A 23,797-nucleotide genomic window follows, 5' to 3' on the forward strand; every position below is an offset into this window, starting at 1 on the left:
CTGTGTGCTAACAGAATTCTTGTTCCGTTGAAATAACTCTTCTGCTGACTATGAATTTAGAACATTATCAGAATTTTGGGTTGCTTTTCAGCTCTCAGAGGTACTTGTAACTTTGCTTTTAATTCCCCATCCTCCCTCTGCCCCAGGTAGTGTTAGATGGCAAAGAACTGTCACTCAAGGGTGGCCCTTCCTTGAGTTTCGACATATGTATCCTCTGACATTTAATTTGCTTCTCTCTTCACTAGGAAAGAACTGCAGAGTCAGAGATATAGAAAACAAACGTATGGTCACCAGAGGACGTGGGGGAGGAGGGATGAATTGGGAGATTGGGATGGACATATACACACTACTATATAAAATAGGTAACTATGGGCTTCCCTGGTGGCGCAGTGGTTGAGAGTCTGCCTGCCGATGCAGGGGACGCGGGTTCGTGCCCTGGTTCAGGAAGATCCCACATGCCGTGGGGCGACTGGGCCCGTGAGCCATGGCTGCTGAGCCTGCGCATCGGAGCCTGTGCTCCGCAATGGGAGAGGCCACAACAGTGAGAGGCCCGCGTACCGCAAAAAAAAAAAAAAAAGGTAACTAATAAGGACCTACTGTATAGCACAGGGAACTCTACTCAATACTTTGTAATGGCCTATATGGGAAAAGAATCTAAAAAAGATAGGAACTTCCCTGGCAGTCCAGTGGTTAAGACTGTGGGCTTCCACTGCAGTGGGCACAGGTTCGAGCCCTGGCCGGGGAACTAAGGATCCCCCATGCCGCACAGTGTGGCTAAAAAAAATTTAAAAATAAATAAATAAAGAGTAGATATATGTATATGTATAACTGATTCACTTTGCTGTATACCTGAAACAAACACAACATTGTAAATCAACTACTCTCCAATAAAAAACAAACAAACAAAACAACTGCAGACTCTATCCACGATGCTCATAACCCAGGAATCTGAGCATGTTCTCAGTGACATAACCTTGAATTTTCCTAAGAACGGATTGAAAAAAAAAGACACAGAGATCTAATCACCCAATGCCTTTGGTAGATTGTGCCTTTTTTTTTCTTCGAGTTTCATTCTCTGTGCCCCAAGAAGCTGACCTTTATGGGCTCCATCACCCAGGTTCCCTTGACCTCTGGGGTAAGTTAAAATCAGGAGCAATGGGGAGGCATCAGCAAGAGATCAGAGGGTGGGGGGAGCGGAGGTCTGTGTATTCCCTCCTCCACTCGTTTTAGGCCTGGGGTGGTAACAGCTTTCCCTAATTGCTAGGCCCTGGGGTGCTTCACCAGCTCTTGTTGGTTCCCTTAACCCTGGCCATGCCTCTGCAAATCACCTCTTCATTAACCGCTGTTCAGCTAAATCCTTAGACTGGCCTTCCTGACAGGCTCTAAAGATACAATAAAATCTTATTCCAAACAGATACCAAGCAAACTTTCAGGTTTATTAATAGAGGTTACATACATTTTTTTAAAAAAAGAACATAAAAACAGTGATGTAATATTTTATTATAAGTACATACTGATAATACAGTAATGAGTCTTATTAAGTCAGAGGTATTTTAATATAAACAGAATGAATGAACAATGACAGTATATCTCCACTAAGTTGGATAAAATGAATATCGTAACTAAATTAATAAAAACAATGTTAGCTTCTACTTACAAGACATACTTTTATGTAAATCGTTCTATGGCATTTGGAAACAATTTGCTCTTTTAAATAGGTAAGTACTTGCCTTACAAGTTTCTACTCTTTTTGTTTGTTTAAAACGCCAACATTTTTTCATAAGGAAAAAAAGATATAATTCAACCTAATTTTCAAATTATTTTCTCAAATACATGAGGATATTCTGTACTTGATACTCATCATAGCTGGTAAAATCATCTCATTAACTCTTAAGAAAAGTGAATGGAAAATAGAGAATAATTTTCCTGGATTTCAAAGTCAATTCCATTTTCTTCTGCCATTTCTAATCCGACTAACATAATTAATGTTTTAACAATCTGACTTGAGTAATTTATTGAACAAAACATTTGTAAATAGGGCCCAATTAAGACAGACTGAAGGACTTAATCTTTTTTTATCCTTAGTTGTCATTTTGGTTTATTTTTTTCAATCTCTTTTATGTAAAACTTTGTTTGCATGTTGATACATAGATTGGCGATCATATTATGTACAGAATTTATAATTTTTATCTTGCTTGAATAACATTGTAATAAAACATTTCATATTCTGTTACTGAAGTAGTTATTTTTAAAAACACGCTTCCTGTACTATATTATGTTTATCTCAAGTTATAACCACAGGAAGAAGTAACCCAAATGTTCAAAGTTCTTTACCTGCCAGGATTATGTGGAACTTGCTTGGTGACATCTGGCTAAAAGCACTTCTTTACCTAATGATGTGTTTCTTTCCCACGTCCCACTCTGTGTATCGGCCCACTTTGTTATTCTTGAGAGCAGGTTTCAGTCTGACTCAACTCTATTTGCCCAGCACCCATTAGAGTGCTTAGAGCACACGATGGGTGTCCATGTTTGCTATATAGGTGTTTCCACCTGGGAATGGTCCTTGCAGCATAACTGCTAGAAGTGAACGTGCCTTCTTTCTCCATTCTTAAAATGGGCAGTCTTTTATATCCATTATCTCTTGGGATAGCACATCCTACTTCACCAACTTCTAATAAACATGATAAGCGCACGGCCAATCCTTGAGGGAATCCCAGCAGGAGATAGCAAACACGGTGGTCCTGATCGCTCTGAACTGGCCCCGTCTTGTATCTACTGCTTGGAGTCCTTCATTTGGGGGCACGGTGCTTTGAAAGCCAGCCTCAGGTCACTGGTGGGACCTCTGCTCATTCTTAGTTTACACACACGGCGTGTAAAACAGCAAAAATGCTACCCATATTATCTGTTCTAATAATTTTTAGAATTCAAACTTTGATACATTTAACATGAAAAACAGCTGAACTTTCTCTACACACAGATAGTACTAAGTCTCATCCCTCAATAACTTAAACATTGCTGTTGGACAATTTCAAAACACTTATTGGCAAAAGTTGTATAAGTACAAACTGTAGAATCCCTCACTATTGATGGACTTCTTCAGATGTTCAGGGCTAAACTCTAGCCTAAACTTTGCATATGGAATCAGAGAATCAGAGTTTACTTCCATAATCTCTGGTGAAAAAAAGAGAGGGTTTCAAAGTGCCTATTCTATACTGCACTGCAAATGATACAAGTATATGTGTATAAGTACACATATACACACACATATATCTAAAATACATCACGTAAATTTACGAAAAAAGTGACATTTCAGTTCTTGTTGTAACACTCTCTTGTAATAACATTGTTTTCTATTCCTGTTATTTTTTTTTCCTGTAACTAACAAATATATATGCTTAATGGCTCTCATAAGGAGGCATGCACATCATACATTTGTTGTTTTAGATGGTAAAGTAAATACTTTTTGTCAGGGACTAAGTAGAATCCTCAGGTTATTTGCTTTTTTAACATTTTCTTTTTAACTCACTGTCGGTCCCTTTTCCTAAGTTAACAGCTTTTTGTACACGCTGCTATTCAGGTTACTAGAGCAGGTGTCCATTTTACTTGCCATCAACTGACCGCTGCTGTTATAACTGCTGGGATCTGAACTTTCTTTGCAGCATAAGATACTGTAGAGGTACCTCTGGCACTCAGAGGAAGCATAGTAGTAAATCAAGGGGTCAACGCAACAGCTTATGCTGCTGACACAGACACACAGGAGGTAGGCAAAGTAGGCAGCCTCTGTCATGGAATTATGGGAAAGGAATGCGTAATGTAGAATCAGCAGGATGTTTGTGGGTCCAAAGCAAAGGACGAAGATGCAGAAAACAGCAGCTGACAAGAACAAAGCCCGGGACTTCTTGCTCTGGTTGGCAACCGTGGAAGAGCTAAGAGATCGGATGATAGACACGTAACAGACTGTGGAAATGATCAACGGCACAAAAAAGAAGATGGCAGAGAAGGCCGAGAAGTAATATGAGTAGTAGCCTTCGAGCAGCGTTTGGTTGAGCACATCGTGACAGGTGGTTATGTTGAGCCCCGGGACCTGGGTGGTCTGCTCCTTGAGAAGCAGAGGTACCACCCCCGCGATGGCCATGGCCCAGATGGCCAGACAGGTAAAGGAAGCCCTCCCCAGAGTACGCCAGGAGAGCGACTGCATGGGGTATACCACAGCCAGGAACCGGTCAATGCTGATGACCGTCATGAGCATGATAGAGGCATACATGTTACAGTAGAACGCAGCGGTGATGAAGCGGCACATGGCAGACCCGAATCTCCAGTCACTTCCGGAAAAGTAGTAGCTGATCTTAAACGGGAGCACAGACACAAAGAGCACGTCTGCCATGGCCAGGTGCAGCATGTACACCACGGCGGGCTTCTTGATCTTCATCTTCAAGGTGAACACGACGATGGCCATGATGTTCAGAGGAAGGCTGACGAGGAACACGCCGGTGTAGACGGAGGGGATAAAGAGCGTCAACCAGGTGCTGGTCAGATATCCTGAGGCATCTTTTGAGATGAACTCGGGGGGTGATTTTTGAGGAGGACTGCTTCTGTTGCCGGAGCTTAATCTGTCTTCTGTGAATTCACTTTCATTTTGGTCCTCATCCTCCTTCAGTGGGATTGGTTCAAATACATCATTGGGATTCCTGAGAAAAAATGTCCGGGGACCCAGAGTATCATTTGTTGCTTCTGACTCTGAAAAGTAAAAATTTTAAAACGAATTACAAAGGCAAAAGAGACAAGGAGAGGGTACACTTTACTTTTGCTTTTTGTTTTCTTCCTGGGAGAGTGGGTGGTAAGGAGCAGGTGATACTCAAGGGGATCACAGACTTTAGGAGCAGGTGATACCCAAGGGGACCACAGACTTTATCAGGGAATTAGCTAACTCGAAGTAGTGTACCACATTTTGTTCTGACACAGCAAACCCTTTTCAGACTCTGCTCCTCAGAGATATGAGGTGAACGATACACTTTCAGAGATCTGCAGACATCAGGAAAGGCTGAGGACGTGATGTGAAAGAAAAGAGCCGTAACTTCTTTTCTATACGAGCCACTGTCTATATAAACAAATCACTCCCAGGCTATGTGACTTCTCTTTCGTCCGTATGTCTGCATGTATACATTTTCTCCATTTAGCTTGTGGCCACCCCTTGAAATCCGTTCTTCCTTGTGGAAAAGTCCACATAGAAAGTTGAGGGAACATCTTAAAGGTTACGGAGCTACAGGTGAACTTGAGTAGGACCGAGGGCACCCATTTCCATGACCGTTATCCATGTGACAGTAGCTGTCCTTTACTAGCTTCAGTTGGTTTACACAGTAGAATGTCGCAAATCTCTCGTCATATTTGGGTCCAAGCCACAGTCTCAGGTTATCGTCTAATGTCACCACAAGGTACCTACCACACCGTCATCTTCCTGTCTCCTTCCTTAGCGGGCCAGTGGAGCAGAGGTCCTAGGCCAGTGGCCTTCCTCAGCTCAGTTCCAAAATGCCACATGCACGCAGGCAGATGCCAGGCCAACCAGGCTCTTTTGAGTATCAACCAGAAGTCAGTTGCAAACGTCCTTCTTTTATTACCCTCCTCCACCAAAAACATCCGTGTGAAATGTTCATCAAAGAAATGCAGCACTTAGCAACTGGAACTCAACCAGCTTTTCCTTCCCAGGAGCTTTGCTAACATTCTGTCACTGAGGAGACTCAGACAGAGAGAGCCTGTGCTGGGCCTTGGCAAGCTGAGGAGTGGGGAGAGAAACCACAGGGGGAAAAGGATGAGGTTTCTATCCCTGGAGGCACTGGCCACAAAGGCTGGATACACACGTCACTCAGAAGTGACGTTAGAGGAATGAAAACTGGCCGGAAATTGGGTAAGTACAGTGGATTTTTAAGCTTTCAGTTTTATTTTTCAGTAGTGGAACCTTCCTGCAAACAAAAACTTACACAGAGAGGCACAATGCAATAAAAGAGATAGTTCTGCTTCTGTAGGGTCCTACAAGACCCTAGACAAAAATTACAAAAAACTCTGGATCCCTTTCCTCTGCCAAATCAATGACCTGAAGTTATTTAGGTTCACAGGGTCATGTCAGGGAGGGGAAGGATGGATCTTCAAAGAAAGGATGGCAACCGATGGGTTTCTTGTTTTCAGTGGCTTTTAGCTTGAGAGAAGGCCAAAGTCAGTGCCACAAAAGATGGTTGAAACTCAGATAGAAAACCCATAGTCTCTATTGCCTGAAGAACCAGAGGACAGAGTTCAGGGCAACTACAATCACTGGAAAGTGAGGAGAGAATCTCAGAAAAGAAAAATTCAGAGAGGGATAGAGAGAGCACCAAATTCCAGTGCAAATTCTGCCCCAGGCTTGGGTTGACTCTAGAACCTGCACACTCAAGGAAGATGTGAAGCAGAGTTAACTGCTAGAGTTAACACATTTTTGACTGGAGATGTATTTTGGCCACAGGTGTTAGTTTCTGCAAAAATCCCCGGGTCAATAATGTGTTAAAAGAACGGAAGTGTTATTTGAACTTCTTGCTCAAGAGGAAACGTTTGCAGTTTGAGTTCAACCAAATTAACTTCCTGCTAAAGCAAAAACACCAACATTCTTTGGAGAAATAAAACAAAATCTTGAGTCTTTACAGTACGATAATGTCCAGCAGACAATTCAAAATCATTCGATATAAAGAGAATCAGGAAAGTGTGACCCAGTCGCAAGAGAAAAGGACAATCAATGGAAACCAATCCCAAGATGACCTGGATGTTGGAATTAGCAGATAAGGATTTTAAAGGGTATGTTGCAACTATGCTCAATGAAGGGAAGAAAAAGATTTCATTGAAATGAATGAAAAAACAGAAAATAGCAACGAAACCAACCAATGGAAATTCTAGAGCTAGAAAATAAAATACAATAAACTGGCATCCATTTCCAAAATGAAAAGCAAACCTAGAGTAGCACCAACCGATACACAGTAGAACAGGGCCTGGTAGTGAAAACTTGAGGTCAGATGACCTCAGCAAGAGCATGAGTGGGTCCCCTGAGGGTAAAGGGGTGATCTGGCAGATCTGTCACAGGGGAAGAACAAAAAATCTGCAGTGATCTGTATCATTTTCACAGACGTAAAGAACAAATGTATGAATACCAAGGAGGGAAGGCGGGGATGGGATGAATTGGGAGATTGGGATCGACATATATACACTACTATGTATAAAATAGATAACTAATGAGAACCTACTGTATAGCACAGGGAACTCTACTCAATGCTCTGTGGTGACCTAAATGGGAAGGAAATCCAAAACAGTGGGAATATATGTATACGTATAGCTGATTCACTTTGCTGTACAGCAGAAACTAACACAACATTGTAAAGCAACTATACTCCAATAAAAATTAATAAAAAACCAATCTGCAGTGATGAGCCTCTGAGTACACATACACAGCTAGATTGTTCCCCAAGGGTAGGAAACTGTTCCTATTTAACTCTGAGTCTCCAGTACCCTGCCCCACATGTGGTAGGTATGGACCTTAAGTTGGCTTTTAATCATGGATTTGCATTCTAATACTGGCTCTACCAGGAATCACTTAACTGCTCTGAACTCAGTCTCAGAATCATTAAAATGGGATCCCAATACCTGTCTGGCCTACAAATCTGGCAGCCAGGAGCATCACATGTTAAATAGGATATATGTTCACTTTGTAAACTTCAAAAATTAATCAGTGTAAGAAATTATTCTTCTTCCCCTATCACTTCAATGTGGTTTGCTTTTTGCTCACTCTCAATCATTTTAAATTAAAATGGAATCTGTCCCTCTTCCCTTCCTAAACATTTAGCACTGTTTGGTTTATCAACCTTTTCCCGAAGTATCGCTTCCTTCCCCTTTCGAGGCATCTAATTCACTCTCTGCATCTTGATCCAGTCACATGGGGGCCTGACCCTGGTACAACGGCCCCTGTGGGAAGTGAGGCTACCCTCAAGGTCAAGAATGTGTGGGAAGCGGAAGAAAAGAATGAATGAGTTCTGGCATTTTAAGGCCACAAAGATATGTGTCCTCAAAAAAACGCTGACCCACAGGAACCTTAAAACAACATGACTCTCTGCTGTAGCTTTGGGGACCTGGCCAGAATGAGGACTCTTGTCACGCATGGAAGGGAGAAAAGTGCAGGCACGCATGTGTGCACACACACGTGAGCGTCAGGACATGACCTAGAGGAGTGACACCTCTTGAAAACTACTGAACGCTCACAACTAAGCTCTTAGACGCCATCACTTGGTCTGAAAATTAAACTCTCATTAGGCTTTACCCTGTATTTAATACTTTGGGAATGAGTATTTGTTTTCAAAAATTTCTTCCCTGGCTAGGCCTTCTTGGGCAGTATGGTGTTTATGACAGAAACATTATACCCACTGGAACATGACATTTTATAGGCTGGAGCCCAGGGAGAATGCATAATCCCTTGATTAAATATCATTACCTAAGGTATCACCTTTTCTTGCCACCATAGGTTTGATATTTTGGCTTTTGTGGGATTACAGAATGTCAGCGAATTTTGTTTGTTTGTTTAACTATATACCAACATCAAAGAAAGAACAAAACCAATTCCAGGTGACTAGATAAATCCAACTAGCTCAAGCCCCTTAGGTTGAAATTTGAGTTTGGGTATCTTGCTTTTCCTTTAGTCCTAGCCCAACTCATAGGTCAAGGAGAAAGTGCCCGTCAGCGTACAAAAAGCTCTTGTAGCACATCTGTGTTTTTATTCTTAAGTTATGGTTTAAAAAAAAAAAAAAAACAAACTAAGTCAGGTCCTAAAATTGGTTCTCATACTTGTTGCTAAGTTTCACTTGATTTAGGTTTCTCTAAAATGGCTCTAGAGTAATTTTGTTGTTGACCATAGCATATTGCTAACGAGCTTAAATGTGGACTCTAACTCTGAAGATTTTTAAAAATTAGTTAGTCAGGCACAGTGCTTTTTCTGACTTTGACGAGATCTGGCCTTGGAAGCAGAGTGGTGACCAGATGCTCCCTCAAGGTCCCATGTGATCCTGGAAGTTATTTATACCATTTCATCCTCCCACAACATGCCAGCCTGGGTTCCCACTCAGAGCACTGGCCTGTAGGGCTCATGCTTTCTGGGAATTAAGAAAGCAGAGGTCCCAGGACCTCGCCTACATTCACACACAGAGCACGAGAGATGTACCCCCTGCATTTCTTCACGAGCGACTCAACACTACAGGTTAAAGAGAAATAAAGAGGATGATGGAAAAATGATGGAAACATACTAACTCCAAGCAGAAAGCAGCAACATTACAGGAATACTCCACTGTCTCAAATGCAAACGCACACCATGAAAAGAAGTGCTCCTTAAAGAAATGGCTGGTTCCGGATCTGGGGGGAGGAAAGACACAAGAGGAGTCTTGAACGTCTTCAAAGAATATTCGGGTCAGGTCAGAAAGACTCTGAAGTCGATCCAAAGAGAGCTCCCCATTGGCCAAAAATCATTAAGAGAATAATGATGGAAATGAATGGAAACACTGGAAACATGTCATATTTGTTAAGATCTATGAGTTCATAATGATGCTCAAAGGAAAATAAAACCTTTTTTGTCACTGTTGGAGGAAATGAGGGGACCCAGTCTGAAAATTGGTAAATAAAAGCAAGGTTCAAGCATTTATCTTGCCTTTTCTATAAGCAAAATATTTCAGGGAAACCAAATAGTCAATGAAGGAAATTTCTATTTTATAAAATAATTCCAGCTCATAAACACAGAAACAGTAACAGATTTAGAAACGCATCTTAAAGCTCTTAGTGAAATCAGATTTAGTACAATGGTCATCAGTTGTTGCTAAAAACGTTAGGTGAAAGGATAGGTGATAGGGAACTTTCTAACAAGTGGATCACCTGACAACACCTGAGTCCAATGAGTAACCTTAAAATCTCAAAAAGAGAGACAATCTTGAGGTGATGAAACAGGTGTGTACACAGCACCACTGCTCAGGTAGTCTTGCAGAAAAACAAACTTGGATCAGGTTAAGCCTCCAGATGGACCACATTACAGAAAACACAGAGGACAGAAGGGCATGTTGAACACCCCTACAAGATGCAGCTGGCCAGATCCAGTATGTAGAAAAGTCTAGAAGACGAATGATCCTGTTTCTCTGACAAACAGCCTTGAAACAGGAGGAGAGGGAAAACCACTACAGACTAAAAGATTTAAGAGACACATCTACCTAATGCAACAGTGGGCCGTGTTTGACCCTGATTCAAATAAATCAACTGTAAAAAGCATTTATGAGACAATCAGTAAAATGTGAACACCGACTGAATAGTACATGATATTAAGAAATTGTCCATTTTTTTAGGTGTTATAATGGTATTGTGGTTACGTGAAGAAAAGAGTTCTTATTTCTAAGGATATATACTGAGGCATTCATGGATGAAATGATACAATGTCTGGGATTTGCTTTAAAATTGTCCATTTGGGGAGGATGAAAGTGAGGATACAGATAAAACAACATATAGGGGGTAACTGCACTGTCCACTTTGGTATGTTTGAAAATTTCCATAATGAAAAGTAAAAAAAAAAAAAAAAAGAAGAAAAAGAAAAGCAAATATTTTATGCACATTTACTTGCCACTAAAAACTAAGGACAACAGATCCACCAGAGGGGAGACAGCAGAAGCAAGAAGAACTACAATCCTGCAGCCTGTGGAACAAAACCCACATTCACAGAAAGATAGACAAGATGAAAAGGCAGAGGGCTATGTACCAGATGAAGGAACAAGATAAAACCCCAGAAAAACAACTCAGTGAAGTAGAGATAGGCAACCTTCCAGAAAAAGAATTCAGAATAATGATAGTGAAGATGATCCAGGACCTCGGAAAAAGAATGGAGGCAAAGATCAAGAAGATGCAAGAAATGTTTAACAAAGAATTAAAGAACAAACAAACAGAGATGAACAATACAATAACTGAAAGGAAAAATACACTAGAAGGAATCAATAGCAGAATAATGGAGGCACAAGAACGGATAAATGACCTGGAAGACAGAATGGTGGAATTGACCGCTGCGGAAGAGAATAAAGAAAATAGAATGAAAAGAAATGAAGACAGCCTAAGAGACCTCTGGGACAACATTAAATGCAACAACATTCGCATTATAGGGGTCCCAGAAGGAGAAGAGAGAGAGAAAGGACCTGAGAAAATATTTGAAGAGATTATAGTCGAAAACTTCCCTAACGTGGGAAAGGAAATAGCCACCCAAGTCCAAGAAGCGCAGCGAGGTCCATACAGGATAAACCCTAGGAGAAACATGCCAAGACACATAGTAATCAAATTGGCAAAAATTAAAGACAAAGAAAAATTATTGAAAGCAGCAAGGGAAAAATGACAAATAACATACAAGGGAGCTCCCATAAGGTTAACAGCTGATTCCTCAGCAGAAACTCTACAAGCCAGAAGAGAGTGGTATGATATACTTAAAGTGATGAAAGTGAAGAACATACAACAAAGATTACTCTACCTGGCAAGGATCTCATTCAGATTCGATGGACAAATCAAAAGCTTTACAGACAAGCAAAAGCTAAGAGAATTCAGCACCACCAAACCAGCTCTTCAACAAATGCTAAAGGAACTTCTCTAACTGGCAAGAGAAGGAAAGGACCTACAAAAACAAACCCAAAACAATTAAGAAAATGGTCACAGGAACATACATATCGATAATTACCTTAAACGTCAGTGGATTAAATGCTCCAACCAAAAGACACAGGCTTGCTGAATGAATATGAAAACAAGACTCATCTATATGCTGTCTACAAGAGACCCACTACAGACCTAGGGACACATACAGACTGAAAGTGAGGGGATGGAAAAAGATATTCCATGCAAATGGAAACCAAAAGAAAGCTGGAGTAGCTATACTCATATCAGATAAAATAGACTTTAAAATAAAGAATGTTACAAGAGACAAGGAAGGACACTACATAATTATCAAGGGATCAATCCAGGAAGAAGATATAACAATTATAAATATATACGCACCCAACATAGGAGCACCTCAATACATAAGGCAACTGCTAACAGCTATAAAAGGGGAAATCGACAGTAACACAATAATAGTGGGGGACTTTAACACCTCACTTACACCAATGGACAGATCATCCAAAATGAAAATAAATAAGGAAACAGAAGCTTGAAATCACACAACAGACCAGATAGATTTGATTGATATTTATAGGACATTCCATCCAAAAACAGCAGACTACACTTTCTTCTCAAGTGTGCATGGAACATTCTACAGGATAGATCACATCTTGGGTCACAAATCAAGCCTCAGTAAATTTAAGAAAATTGAAATCATATCAAGCATCTTTTCTGACCACAATGCTATGAGATTAGAAATGAATTACAGGGAAAAAAAAGTTAAAAACACAAGCACATGGAGGCTAAACAATACGTTACTAAATAACCAAGAGATCACTGAAGAAATAAAAAAATACCTAGAGACAAATGACAATGAAAGCACGACAATCCAAAACCTATGGGATGCAGCAAAAGCAGTTCTAAGGGGGAAGTTTATAGCTATACAAGCCTACTTGAAGAAAAAGAAAAATCTCAAATAAACAAGCTAACCTTACACCTAAAGGAACTAGAGAAAGAAGAACAAACAAAACCCAAAGTTAGCAGAAGGAAAGAAATCATAAAGATCAGAGCAGAAATAAATGAAATAGAAACAAAGAAAACAACAGCAAAGATCAATAAAACTAAATGCTGTTTTTTTGAGAAGATAAACAAAATTGATAAACCATTAGCCAGACTCATCAAGAAAAAGAGGGAGAGGACTCAAATCAATAAAATTAGAAATGAAAAAGGAGAAGTTACTAACAACAGACACTGAAGAAATACAAAGCATCCTAAGAGACTACTACAAGCAACTCTATGCCAATAAAATGGCCAACCTGGAAGAAATGGACAAATTCTTAGAAAGGTATAACCTTCCAAGACTGAACCAGGAAGAAATAGAAAATATGAACAGACTAATCACAAGTAATGAAATTGAAACTGTGATTAAAAATCTTCCAACAAACAAAAGTCCAGGACCAGATGGCTTCACAGGTGAATTCTATCAAACATTTAGAGAAGAGCTAACACCCATCCTTCTCAAACTCTTCCAGAAAATTGCAGAGGGAGGAACACTCCCAAACTCATTCTGAGGCCACAATCACCCTGATACCAAAACCAGACAAAGGTACTACAAAAGAAGAAAATTACAGACCAGTATCATTGATGAATATAGATGCAAAAGTCCTCAACAAAATACTAGCAAACAGAATCCAACAACACATTAAAAGGATCATATACCATGATCAAGTGGGATTTTTCCCGGGGATGCAAGGATTCTTCAATATATGCAAATCAATCAATGTGACAAATCATATTAAATTGAAGAAAAAAAAATCATATGATCATCTCAATAGATGCAGAGAAAGCTTTTGACAAAATTCAACACCCATTTATGATAAAAACTCTCCAGAAAGTGGACATAGAGGGAAACTACCTCAACATAATAAAGGCCATATATGACAAACCCACAGCAAACATCAGTCTCAATGGTGAAAAACTGAAAGCATTTCCTCTAAGATCAGGAAGAAGACAAGGTTGTCCACTCTCACCACTATTATTCAACATAGTTTTGGAAGTCCTAGCCATGGCAATCAGATAAGAAAAAGAAATAAAAGGAATACAAATTGGAAAAGAAGAAGTAAAACTGTCACTGTTTGCAGATGACATGATACTATACATAGAGAATCCTAAAGATGCCACCAGAAAACTACTAGAGCTAATCAATGAATTTGGTAAAGTTGCAGGATACAGAATTAATGCACAGAGATCTCTTGCATTCCTATACACTAATGATGAAAAATCTGAAAGAGAAATTAAGGAAACACTCCCATTTGTCACTGCAACAAAAAGAATAAAATACCTAGGAATAAACCTAAGGAGACAAAAGACCTGTATGCAGAAAACTATAAGACACTGATGAAAGAAATTAAGGATGATACCAACAGATGGAGATATATACCATGTTCTTGGATTGGAAGAATCAATAATGTGAAAATGACTATACTACCCAAAGCAATCTACAGATTCAATGCAATGCCCATCAAATTACCAATGGCATTTTTTACGGAAGTAGAACAAAAAATCTTAAAATTTGTATGGAGACACAAAAGACCCTGAATAGGCAAAGCAGCCTTGAGGGAAAAAAACAGAGTTGGAGGAATCAGGCTCCCTGACTTCAGACTCTACTACAAAGCTACAGTAATCAAGACAATAAGGTACTGGCACAAAAACAGAAACATAGATGAATAGAGCAAGATAGAAATCCCAGAGGTAAACCCACGCACCTATGGTCAACTAATCTATGACAAAGGAGGCAAGGATATACAATGGAGAAAAGACAGTCTCTTCAGTAAGTGGTGCTGGGAAAACTGGACAGCTACATGTAAAAGAATGAAATTAGAACACTCCCTAACACCATACACAAAAATAAACTCAAAATGGATTAGAGAGGGTTTCCCTGGTGGTGCCGTGGTTGGGAGTCCGCCTGCCGGTGCAGGAGGCGTGGGTTTGTTTCCTGGTCCGGGACGATCCCGCGTAACGCGGAGCGGCTGGGCCCGCGGGCCGTGGCCGCTGGGCCTGCGCATCCGGAGCCTGTGCTCGCAGCGGGAGAGGCCGCGACAGTGAGAGGCCCGCGTGCCGCAAAAAAAAAAAAAAAAAAAAAAAAAATGGATCAGAGACCTAAATGTAAGACATGACACTATAAACCTCCTAGAGGAAAACATAGGAAGAACACTCTTTGACATAAATCACAGCAAGATCTTTTTTGCTCCACCTCCTAGAGTAATGGAAATAAAAACAAAAATAAATGGGACCTAATGTAACTTAAAAGCTTTTGCACAGCAAACGAAACCATAAATAAGATGAAAAGATAACCCTCAGAATGGGAGAAAATATTTGCAAACGAATCAACAAAGGATTAATCTCCAAAATACATAAATAGCTCATGCAGCTCAATATTAAAAAAACAAACCACCCAATCCAAAAATGGGCAGAAGACCTAAATAGACATTTCTCCAAAGAAGACACACAGATGGCCAAAAAGCACATGATAAGCTGCTCAACATCACTAATTATTAGAGAAATGCAAATCAAAACTACAGTGAGGTATCACCTCACACCAGTTAGAATGGGCTTCATCAGAAAATCTACAAACAACAAATGCTGGAGAGGGTATGGTGAAAAGGGAACCCTATTGCACTGTTGGTGGGAATGTAAATTGATACAGCCACTATGGAGAACAGTATGGAGGTTCCTTAAAAAACTAAAAATAGAATTACCATATGATTCTGCAATCCCACTACTGGGCATATACCCAGAGAAAACCACAATTCAAAAAGACACATGTGCCCCAGTGTTCATTGCAGCACTATTTACGATAGTCAGGTCATGGAAGCAACCTAAATGTCTACTGACAGATGAATGGATAAAGAAGATGTGGTTCATATATACAATGGAATATTACTCAACCATAAAAAGGAACGAAATTGGGTCATTTGTTGAGACATGGATGGATCTAGAGACTGTCATACAGAGTGAAGTAAGTCAGAAAGAGAAAAACAAATATCGTATATTAACGCATATATGTGGAACCTAGAAAAATGGTACGGGTGAACCAGTTTGCAGGGCCGAAATAGAAACACAGATGTAGAGAACAAACATATGGACATGAAGCGGGTAAAGCAGCGGGGGGGTGGGGATTGTGGTGTGATGAATTGGGAGATTGGGATTGACATGTATACACTGACGTGTATAAAATTGATGACTAATAAGAACCTGCTGTATAAAAAAATAAATAAAATTCAAAAATTAAAAAAAGAAAAAGAAAGATTGAACGTAGAACAATTGGAGGGATAAAAAACAAACAAACAAGCAAACAAAAAAAACTAAGGACAACAGTTTTTGCTTTTGTTTGTCTTAGTTTTGAGGGGGGAAAAGTTCTTGAATGTTTGTATGAACATAGTTTTACACTGAGAGAATTCATTTGATACCAACCCCTCCAAGGTTTTTCTGGAATATGGAGGAGTTGGTATATGAAGAACACTTAACATTTGTCGACCACCTACTATGTGCCAGGTACTTCGCTTAACTTACCTCATGTAACTGTAACATTTTTACAAGATAAGCATTATAACCCCCATTTTATGGACAACATGGAGGCACAGAGAGGCTAAGTAACTAATCCAACGTCACATAGCTAGGAAGTGAAGGAGCTGGGATCTGAATCCAGATCTGCCTGGTTCTAAAGCTCATACCCTTTGAACCACACCACCTTACCCTGTCTCTAAAAAAGTTGTGAATTCAGGACCTACTCCTAAAAGAGTACTACTTTTTTTTCTCTAAGCATTTCACCAAACAAATGAATCTACCCACCCTTTTGAACTATAGCAGGCAGGACATGGCCATGTGAATGTATAAGTTCAGTTGATGATGTGCACAGGTGTTGCTTGGGAATCAGGAGTCCTGCTGACCTTGGTGACACACCAGCCACATGCCAACAACCCAGTCCTCACAGGACAGATGTAGTAAAGAGATGTTCAAGGACTAAACGGAGAAACAAATTTTTAAAATATTGTCCCAAATGCAGCAGAGTAAGAGCAAGTAAGTGAACAAAAACCTCTTACGGAAAAGCCAGAATTAAAGGTAGACTAAGGTAAACACTGGCTGCAGAGTGAAGAAGAGATCGCCAGTATATGAGGTTGCCTCTCCTCCCATCCCACCTTCTGCAGCAGGGACTCCACAGGGAGCATAGGAAAGCAAACCGGGGGGGGAAAGCTGGGAGAGCGGAGGTTACAGGAAGTAAAGGCAACCAGAAAATGTAAATGTCAGTGCACCCAAGGCCATTGCAGGCACTAAGAAGTGTGTGGGTCCCCTCCTGAAGGCCAGGGCCTGACTTGTGGGGTCAGAACACTAGCAGGCCTCTCTGGGAAGGACTCTGATTCCCTGGCTCTCCCCCTTCCTCCAGGCCTGTTCTCCACCCAAAGTTACAGGCCCTGAGCCCAGTGTCCTGGGAACACTGCTCTCTACTCTCCAAGAAGAGCTGAAAGGAAAACTAATTCACAGTAAAGGATGTTTGTAATCACCAATTCCCCCGGAACCAAGCTGTCTCCACTCTCCAACCCCGCCCAAGTTCTACTTAAGTTTGTAAACCTGAACTGAAACAAATTATGTTCTAGATATGATAGAAACCATCATAAACAGCACTTCCTGGAAAGTAGAACTCTTTTTGTAAAGCCAAAAAGTACTTCAGTTGTGGTAACTGCAGAACAGTGCACTGCACCTGCTGCACTAGGTTTTAAATGATGGCAGAGAATTGACAGTGCTTATGAAATCAATTTACAGGACTTTAACAAGATTTTTTAAAGATAGAATAGTGCAGAAAATATTGGAATGCATAGCCTGTGGTAAAGGTTAGTACTGGTTAGTAAAACTTCCGTTTCTATACACTATGATTGCCCACGGATAGTTATTACACACATAGGCAGCAATTGTGTCATCATGTAAAGCGTATTTCTTACAGTTCTTACGGCTGGTCAGCAAAAAAGAAAATACTGGAAAACACTCCTTTAATATACCATAATACCTGACTTCTAATCCACCATAGACTTGAAATATAAATAGATGAGATTAGATTATGTCCTTTCCTAAAGTTCAATAAATGTGTTTTGAAGCGCAAATTTCAGATTATTCCTGTTATTTCCAACAGCAGGTTCTTTTGAAAGCAAATAAACGTATAAAGGACCGTAATGGCCTTTTAAGCGGCAAAACATCACTGGATGCCTTGGCATTGGAGGAAAAGGAGGTGTAACTTCCTGGGTTTTTCCAAGCCTTATCCCAAGGTCAATGTGGGAGAGAGTGTCCGGGGGAAGCTCAATCTAGAGAGTTATATACTCTGACAGTTTTAGGCATAAGCATGAGAGGGTGAAAGGCAGAATGAAAGAAACCACAAAAAAGGGAAACAAACAGAAAATGCTCAATGTTGAAACTGTGAGTCCTTGATACTAGCATCACAGTCAAAAATAAACCAAGGCCGTGGTTCCTAATGATGCTTCTGGGGTTTTTGTAAGTATCCCATAGTAAAAGGGATATAGTTCCCCAGATACAAAAGGCCAAACATTGTATGATTCCATTCATGTGAAATATGGAGAAGAGGTAAACCCAGAGAAACAATAAGCAAATTGGTAGCTGCCAGGGGTTGGGGGTAGGGAGGGTGAGGGCTGAGTACTTGATGGAGACCGGGTTTCCTTTTGAGGTGATGAAAATGTTCTGGAACTAGATAGAGGTGGTAGGTGTACAACATTGTAAATGTATTAAATACCACTAAATTGTATGCTTAAAAATGGTTAATTTGGGCTTCCCTGGTGGCACAGTGGTTGAGAGTCCACCTGCCGATGCAGGGGACACGGGTTCGTGCCCCGGTCCGGGAAGATCCCACATGCTGCGGAGCGGCTGGGCCCGTGAGCCATGGCCGCTGAGCCTGGGCGTCTGGAGCCTGTGCTCCGCAACGGGAGAGGCCACAGCGGTGAGAGGCCCGCGTACCGCAAAAAAAAAAAAAAATAGGTTAATTTTATGCTATGTAGATTTCACCTCAGTTTTAATTAATTAATTGATTTTGATATTTATAGAGTTTATTTTGATATTAATCTTATTTCCCATTTTGATTCTCTTCATTTCTTTCTGTGGATTCAAATTACCATCTAGTGTCAATTCCTAACTCCAACATAGCTTCATTCTATGCCCCTTCTTTGCACGGTTATTGTCAAATATATATTACATTTCTAGGTCATATGCTCAATAGTACAATTTTATATTGTTTTATGCAATTATTTTTCTTTAATTCTTTTGTCACAATTTAATCTTTTTACTTTTTCATACCATTTTTAAAGGTTACTTTCCATTTACAATTATTATAAAATATTGGCTATATTCCCTGTGTAGAAAAGTACTTACTGATTCATAAGAAATTTGACTTTCAGAGGTTTTTGGTTGGCTTAAAGCAGCATCACTGTCCAGTTTTGTGCCTTTTGTTGGGCTGAAGACCACAGCCTCTCAGTAACAGCCAATTAATTGGCACATTCATGATAGGGATCTATTCATAGACTGCCTTATCATCTGCTTCAGAAAGTAAATGGCAGGATACCACAATCCATGCATTCATGTTTACTAAACACCTCTGTGCATGGGCTGCCAAGCCAACGGGGCACAGACTTTGCCTTCCAGGGGTTCTGAGAAGCACAGCAGGATTACTTCTCTGCTGTTGGCCGGGGTGTGGGGATAGGGGTGGGGTGTCTGGATGGCTTCCCCTCTACATTGGGTGGTAGAGAAAGCTTGCACTTAGGAAAGAAAGGCCTGTGATCAAATCCCAGTTCCACTTAATTGCACTTGTGACTTAACCTCAGTTTCCTTACCTGTAGAATGGGGATGACATCTACTCAAAGGGTGGCTAGAGGAATAAGTAAGGTAGTGTGTGTCATGTACCTAAGCAGGGTGTTGGCTGTAGTAGGTTCTTGATACCAGGTGGCTGTTTTTAATTAAATGTGAACACGTGGGGTGTGGGAAGGGCATTTTGGCCAGAGGGAGTGGCCAGGGGACAGAGAAAGTTCTACATTGCAGGTTGAACTAGAGGGTGGGGGCCGGGTGAAGTACAGGTAATGTAACAGGCTATGTAATAGGGGAGGCTCTGTAATAAGGGAGGCTGGACAAGGCTAGGGACCCATCCTGCAAGGGAAGGGGCACCTCCCTCTATGCTAGGGAATTGAGCTTGACCCTGTGGATAGGAAGGTAGTACACAGAATCTCCCATCCAAACCCCTCTGCCACAGTCACCATCAGCTGTTCTGGTACCTTTCACTCTCCAGATCTTTATAGAATTTATGAACATCACCTCTAGGACACTGACACTCTTTGATGAAAGCATCTCACTTAAATTGCCTGGACAAAGGAATGTAAACTGGTTAATGAACTTAGGAATTTCTCAACAAGTATCTGCTGAGTGAATATCTGTTCTAGACTCCACAGGGATAACCTTATAACCTTAGCCTGGGAGACGACATACTCACAAAGTGACAATGCAGGAAATGCCAAAATGAGCAGGGGGTGGGGTGGGGCTGGGGGGACAAAAAGCCCGAGGGTGCTTCAAGAAAGCTCACACTGGTGGGCAGGGCCAGTCCTGGAGGCATTTCCTATAGCTGGGGTCTCTCAGCTCCTCACATCACATAGAGCTGCTTAAGACAGACACTGTTTAGAATTGCGGGTGCACGGTGATAATAAAAAGCAGACCTATTTTTGGTTGATTTTATTAGTGATTTAAAACTCCAAAGACAAAGCCTCACTTATTCCTTGCATCCAGGACCCCCTCCTCCATTTGGAATTTGGGTGCATCATCTCTGAGACTTAATTTCAGAATCAGCAAAAGGGGATAAACATTTGAGAGGGTGAAATGAGATAATGTGAACTGAAAATGCCTCTGGGGCCAGGGTTTGACCCAGAATATGGCTTTTTTTTTTCTCAGAATATGACACTTAACATGAGTTCCTTTTCTTCTCTCATCCTCTTTTCTTCTCTCCCACCCAAAGTGGTCCCAGAATCCAGGGTAGATAAATCAGCCAATGTTATTCAGTTCTCTTTCTGCCTATGCCAGCTCTGTGCATCCTAGCACATCCCACTCGGGTTGACGAAAAAGTAAGAAGTGTGGCAGAAACAGCAGTCTTGACTTCTCTAGCTAACACAGGCCAAAAATCTTTGGGTTCCTATGCGGGCCTCTTAGTGTTCCTAAAAGCATCACCTCAAAACTCACCCTGAGCAAACATGGAGAGCAGGGAAAATGCTGTCTCTTGTCACCTCTTAATTTCCATACGCCTACACTCTTTCTGGTGTGAAAACAATACAGAGTACACAGTCTTTCACAGATAATAAGAAAAACAGCTAGAATTTGTTTCTAAGTGAAAAAAGGGGGCTGAAAGCTTACAAAGTACTATTGCTACAAAGAAATGAAAACATTTCCCCCCTCCCCCCCTTTTTTGTTTTTTGTTTTTTGTTTTTTGTGGTACGCGGGCCTCTCACTGTTGTGGCCTCTCCCGTTGCGGAGCACAGGCTCCGGACGCGCAGGCTCAGCGGCCACGGCTCACGGGCCCAGCCGCTCCACGGCAGGTGGGATCTTCCCGTACCGGGGCACGAACCCATGTCCCCTGCATCGGCAGGCGGACTCTCAACCACTAGCGCCACCAGGGAAGCCTCCCCCTCCCTTTTTAACTAGGGTTTTTACAGGCTAAAAGCAACTTCTCCGCCCTGCTTTAAGAGCGAGAGGTTGGAAAATACATTTATTTGCTCACGCAGTCAGATACTTAAAAATACACACTATTATTAATGAATGTATTCTAGGTGAGAAACCTCCTGCTCCCGGCAGATCAGAAACTGAAATGGTTTCATCCCATAGTGTCTGAGGGAGCCGGATTCTGAGGAGGGGATCTCTTTCCTCAACTCAATTGGAAGCTTAGAAGACTGGGTTCTAGAGAACAAACAAACAAAGCCTCCCAAGCGCCGCCACCGCCTCGTGGCTATCCTGTTAGCACCCAACATCCCGCACCATGTCCGCCGCCTGCACACAAGGCCTGTGGTTTTCTACTAAGCGGGCCAAGGCACTAAGCTTTTCTCTACAACACTTTCCTGGCCTGCAAACTGTGCAAGAAAAACAATTCCAACAAGACAAAACTTCAGCGGGAGCGGTTCTCGACCGCGTCTTGAAAAACCCGGAACGTTTAATGGTGGAGCAACGTGAAACCCTTTCTTTTTGGGGTGGTCCTGGGAGAAACAGGCCACACAGTGACAACAAATGCAACGAGGTCCCGCAGGCTTCCCCAAGAAAATCCGACCCCGCTCCTCCTCCATATCCAAAACCCTGCCGCGGGGCCGGCTGCATCCTCCAAAACCCAGTGCAAAGGGGCATCAGCTGAGCCCGCAGCGGGGGTGGGACGGGCACCCCACCTGGATATGAGTTGGGGAGACTCCGATCTCAGCCCTAAGGCGCAGTCAGGGGCACCCACTGAGTCCCGGAGCAGCAGCGTCCCTCCTCCTCCCGCCCGCCCCATTCCCGAGGAAGCCCGGGCTACGAGGCCGGGGGTGGGGACAGGGAGGGAATGCCGGGGTCAACTCTCACCTGGTTTGGGGCCTCGGGCGCGGGCCGACAGCAAGGGGCCGCATAGACTGAGCCCCGCGGCGACGAGCAGCAGCCACCGCGGTCCCATTGTCCGGAGGCTCAGGGCGTTCGGCGCGGTCGGTGCGGCACTGCTCCGGGAGACGGGCCCCGCCGCCGGGAGGCTCGGGCCGCACGCTCCCTCCCTCCACGCCCTCCTCGCGCAGGGTCCGGAGGGCGGCAGGGGCGGGCAGACACAGCGCTAGCCGCTGGGCAGGAGGAGGCTGCTCGGCGTGTCTAGCGGCGCTGGGCAGGACAAGGGGCGGTGGGCGCGGGCGGGGGCGGGGTGCGCGGCCGCCGGGCCGGAAAGGGCGCCCCCTGGCGTCGAGTGTGCGCCTCGACGCGGCCGCCGCCCGCCGGTCCCTCTGCAGTCTCTGGGCCACCCACGGGGCTCGGCGACCTAGCCAGCCCTCTCTCCCGGTGCGCCGGCCGCCCAGCGCCCCGGCTGCTAGACACTGCCCCGCAACTGAGACGTTGTTTCCTTGGCCTTCGCCTTGGACCCGCGAAGCTACCAGTAACTCAGTCTGGTGGGAACCTTTGCTCTCGGGGAGCAAAGACATTGGCAGAGAACCTCCGATCAGGGATGCGCCCCTCCCTGCCTTCGGGCCGGACCTCAGGCCGAGCAATGCGCCGCGTTTGAAAATTCGGCGTTCAGCTACAAGTTTGAAAGTGACTTGTGTTTTTGTAATTTGGGGATACTGAATTTAAAAGTTTATACTGTAGAGACAGGGTTGCCTGCTGATGAGAAGGGGCTCTTAGCTTTGAACAGAATTCTTGACGTTTCTTACTCGCTTCCCTTTGTTTCCCTACTTAGCTATTTCATACGTCGGACACTTATTTCTTCGACACAATGACTGCGAGTGGATACAATCATCCAGTACCAAGAACAGGTTCTCCGCGTTCGCACTCGGGCACGGCTGCAACTTTCTGCCTCTATCCAGAGCTCTCAGCCGCGCTGCGCATCCACCTGCGCGGCCTTTTCCGGAAGGCGGGCGGGCTGGGCTTTCCCCACGCGCCGGGCAGTACTTGGGCGTCTCCTGCGAGCGGGATGCCCGGAGGGCGAAGTGCCCAGGTAACTCACACTTTCTGCACGCTGCGACCCGAGTTTAATGGAGTTCGGCCAAATTCAAGTCAAGAGGGGGAGGGCACTCGAGCCTCTGGCTGAGGGGCCCCTGGGGGACAGCGCGGCTGAGGCTCCGCAGGGAGGAGCCCGCAGATTATTTTGTTTAGAGAGCATATCTAGTGAGCGCGTCTTTCAGACCGCAAAGGGAAATGGGTCCCCTCAACGGGCCGTTTCTGGGAAAGTTTACCCGCAGCCCCTTCTCCTCCCAGATGTCGGGGTGTGTTCTGCACCCTGGGTCTGATAAACTGCTATTGAGAGTCACTGGTCAGGTTTCTAAGCTTTCTAAAAAGGGAATTTCGCGCAGTATCATTCCCCAAGGAGAGCCCTGACACTTAAACCAGTGGA

General features: G+C 42.9%; 1 protein-coding gene across 2 annotated transcripts; it reads right to left on the reverse strand.

Moving 5' to 3' along the window:
- Positions 1-1,415: 1,415 nt before the first annotated feature.
- On the reverse strand, positions 1,416-22,557 carry F2R (coagulation factor II thrombin receptor). 2 transcript variants are annotated; one of them, XM_027100792.1, is made up of 2 exons: positions 22,294-22,557; positions 1,416-4,737 (listed from the first exon to the last, which is right to left on the reverse strand). In XM_027100792.1, the coding sequence occupies exons 1-2, from the start codon at positions 22,379-22,381 to the stop codon at positions 3,542-3,544; spliced, it is 1,284 nt and encodes a 427-aa protein (XP_026956593.1). In that variant the 5' UTR covers positions 22,382-22,557; the 3' UTR covers positions 1,416-3,541. The 2 variants fall into 2 exon arrangements, with proteins under 2 accessions (XP_026956593.1, XP_026956594.1); XM_027100793.1 differs by lacking the exon at positions 22,294-22,557 and adding an exon at positions 5,441-6,756.
- Between the last annotated feature and the right edge of the window lie 1,240 nt (positions 22,558-23,797).

Source organism: Aethalodelphis obliquidens, unplaced genomic scaffold (genome assembly GCF_003676395.1).
Source record: "Aethalodelphis obliquidens isolate GAN/ISIS:26980383/991018 unplaced genomic scaffold, ASM367639v1 scaffold4, whole genome shotgun sequence".
NCBI lineage: Eukaryota > Metazoa > Chordata > Mammalia > Artiodactyla > Delphinidae > Aethalodelphis > Aethalodelphis obliquidens.

What these genes read in the sequence shown, in the direction of transcription:
- F2R (XM_027100792.1), bottom strand. Translation starts at nt 22,381, where the DNA reads ATGGGACCGCGGTGGCTGCTGCTCGTCGCCGCGGGGCTCAGTCTATGC. An exon ending in CGCCCGAGGCCCCAAACCAG is followed by an intron (nt 4,738 to 22,293) that starts GTGAGAGTTGAC and finishes TTTACTTTTCAG; the next exon opens with AGTCAGAAGCAACAAATGAT.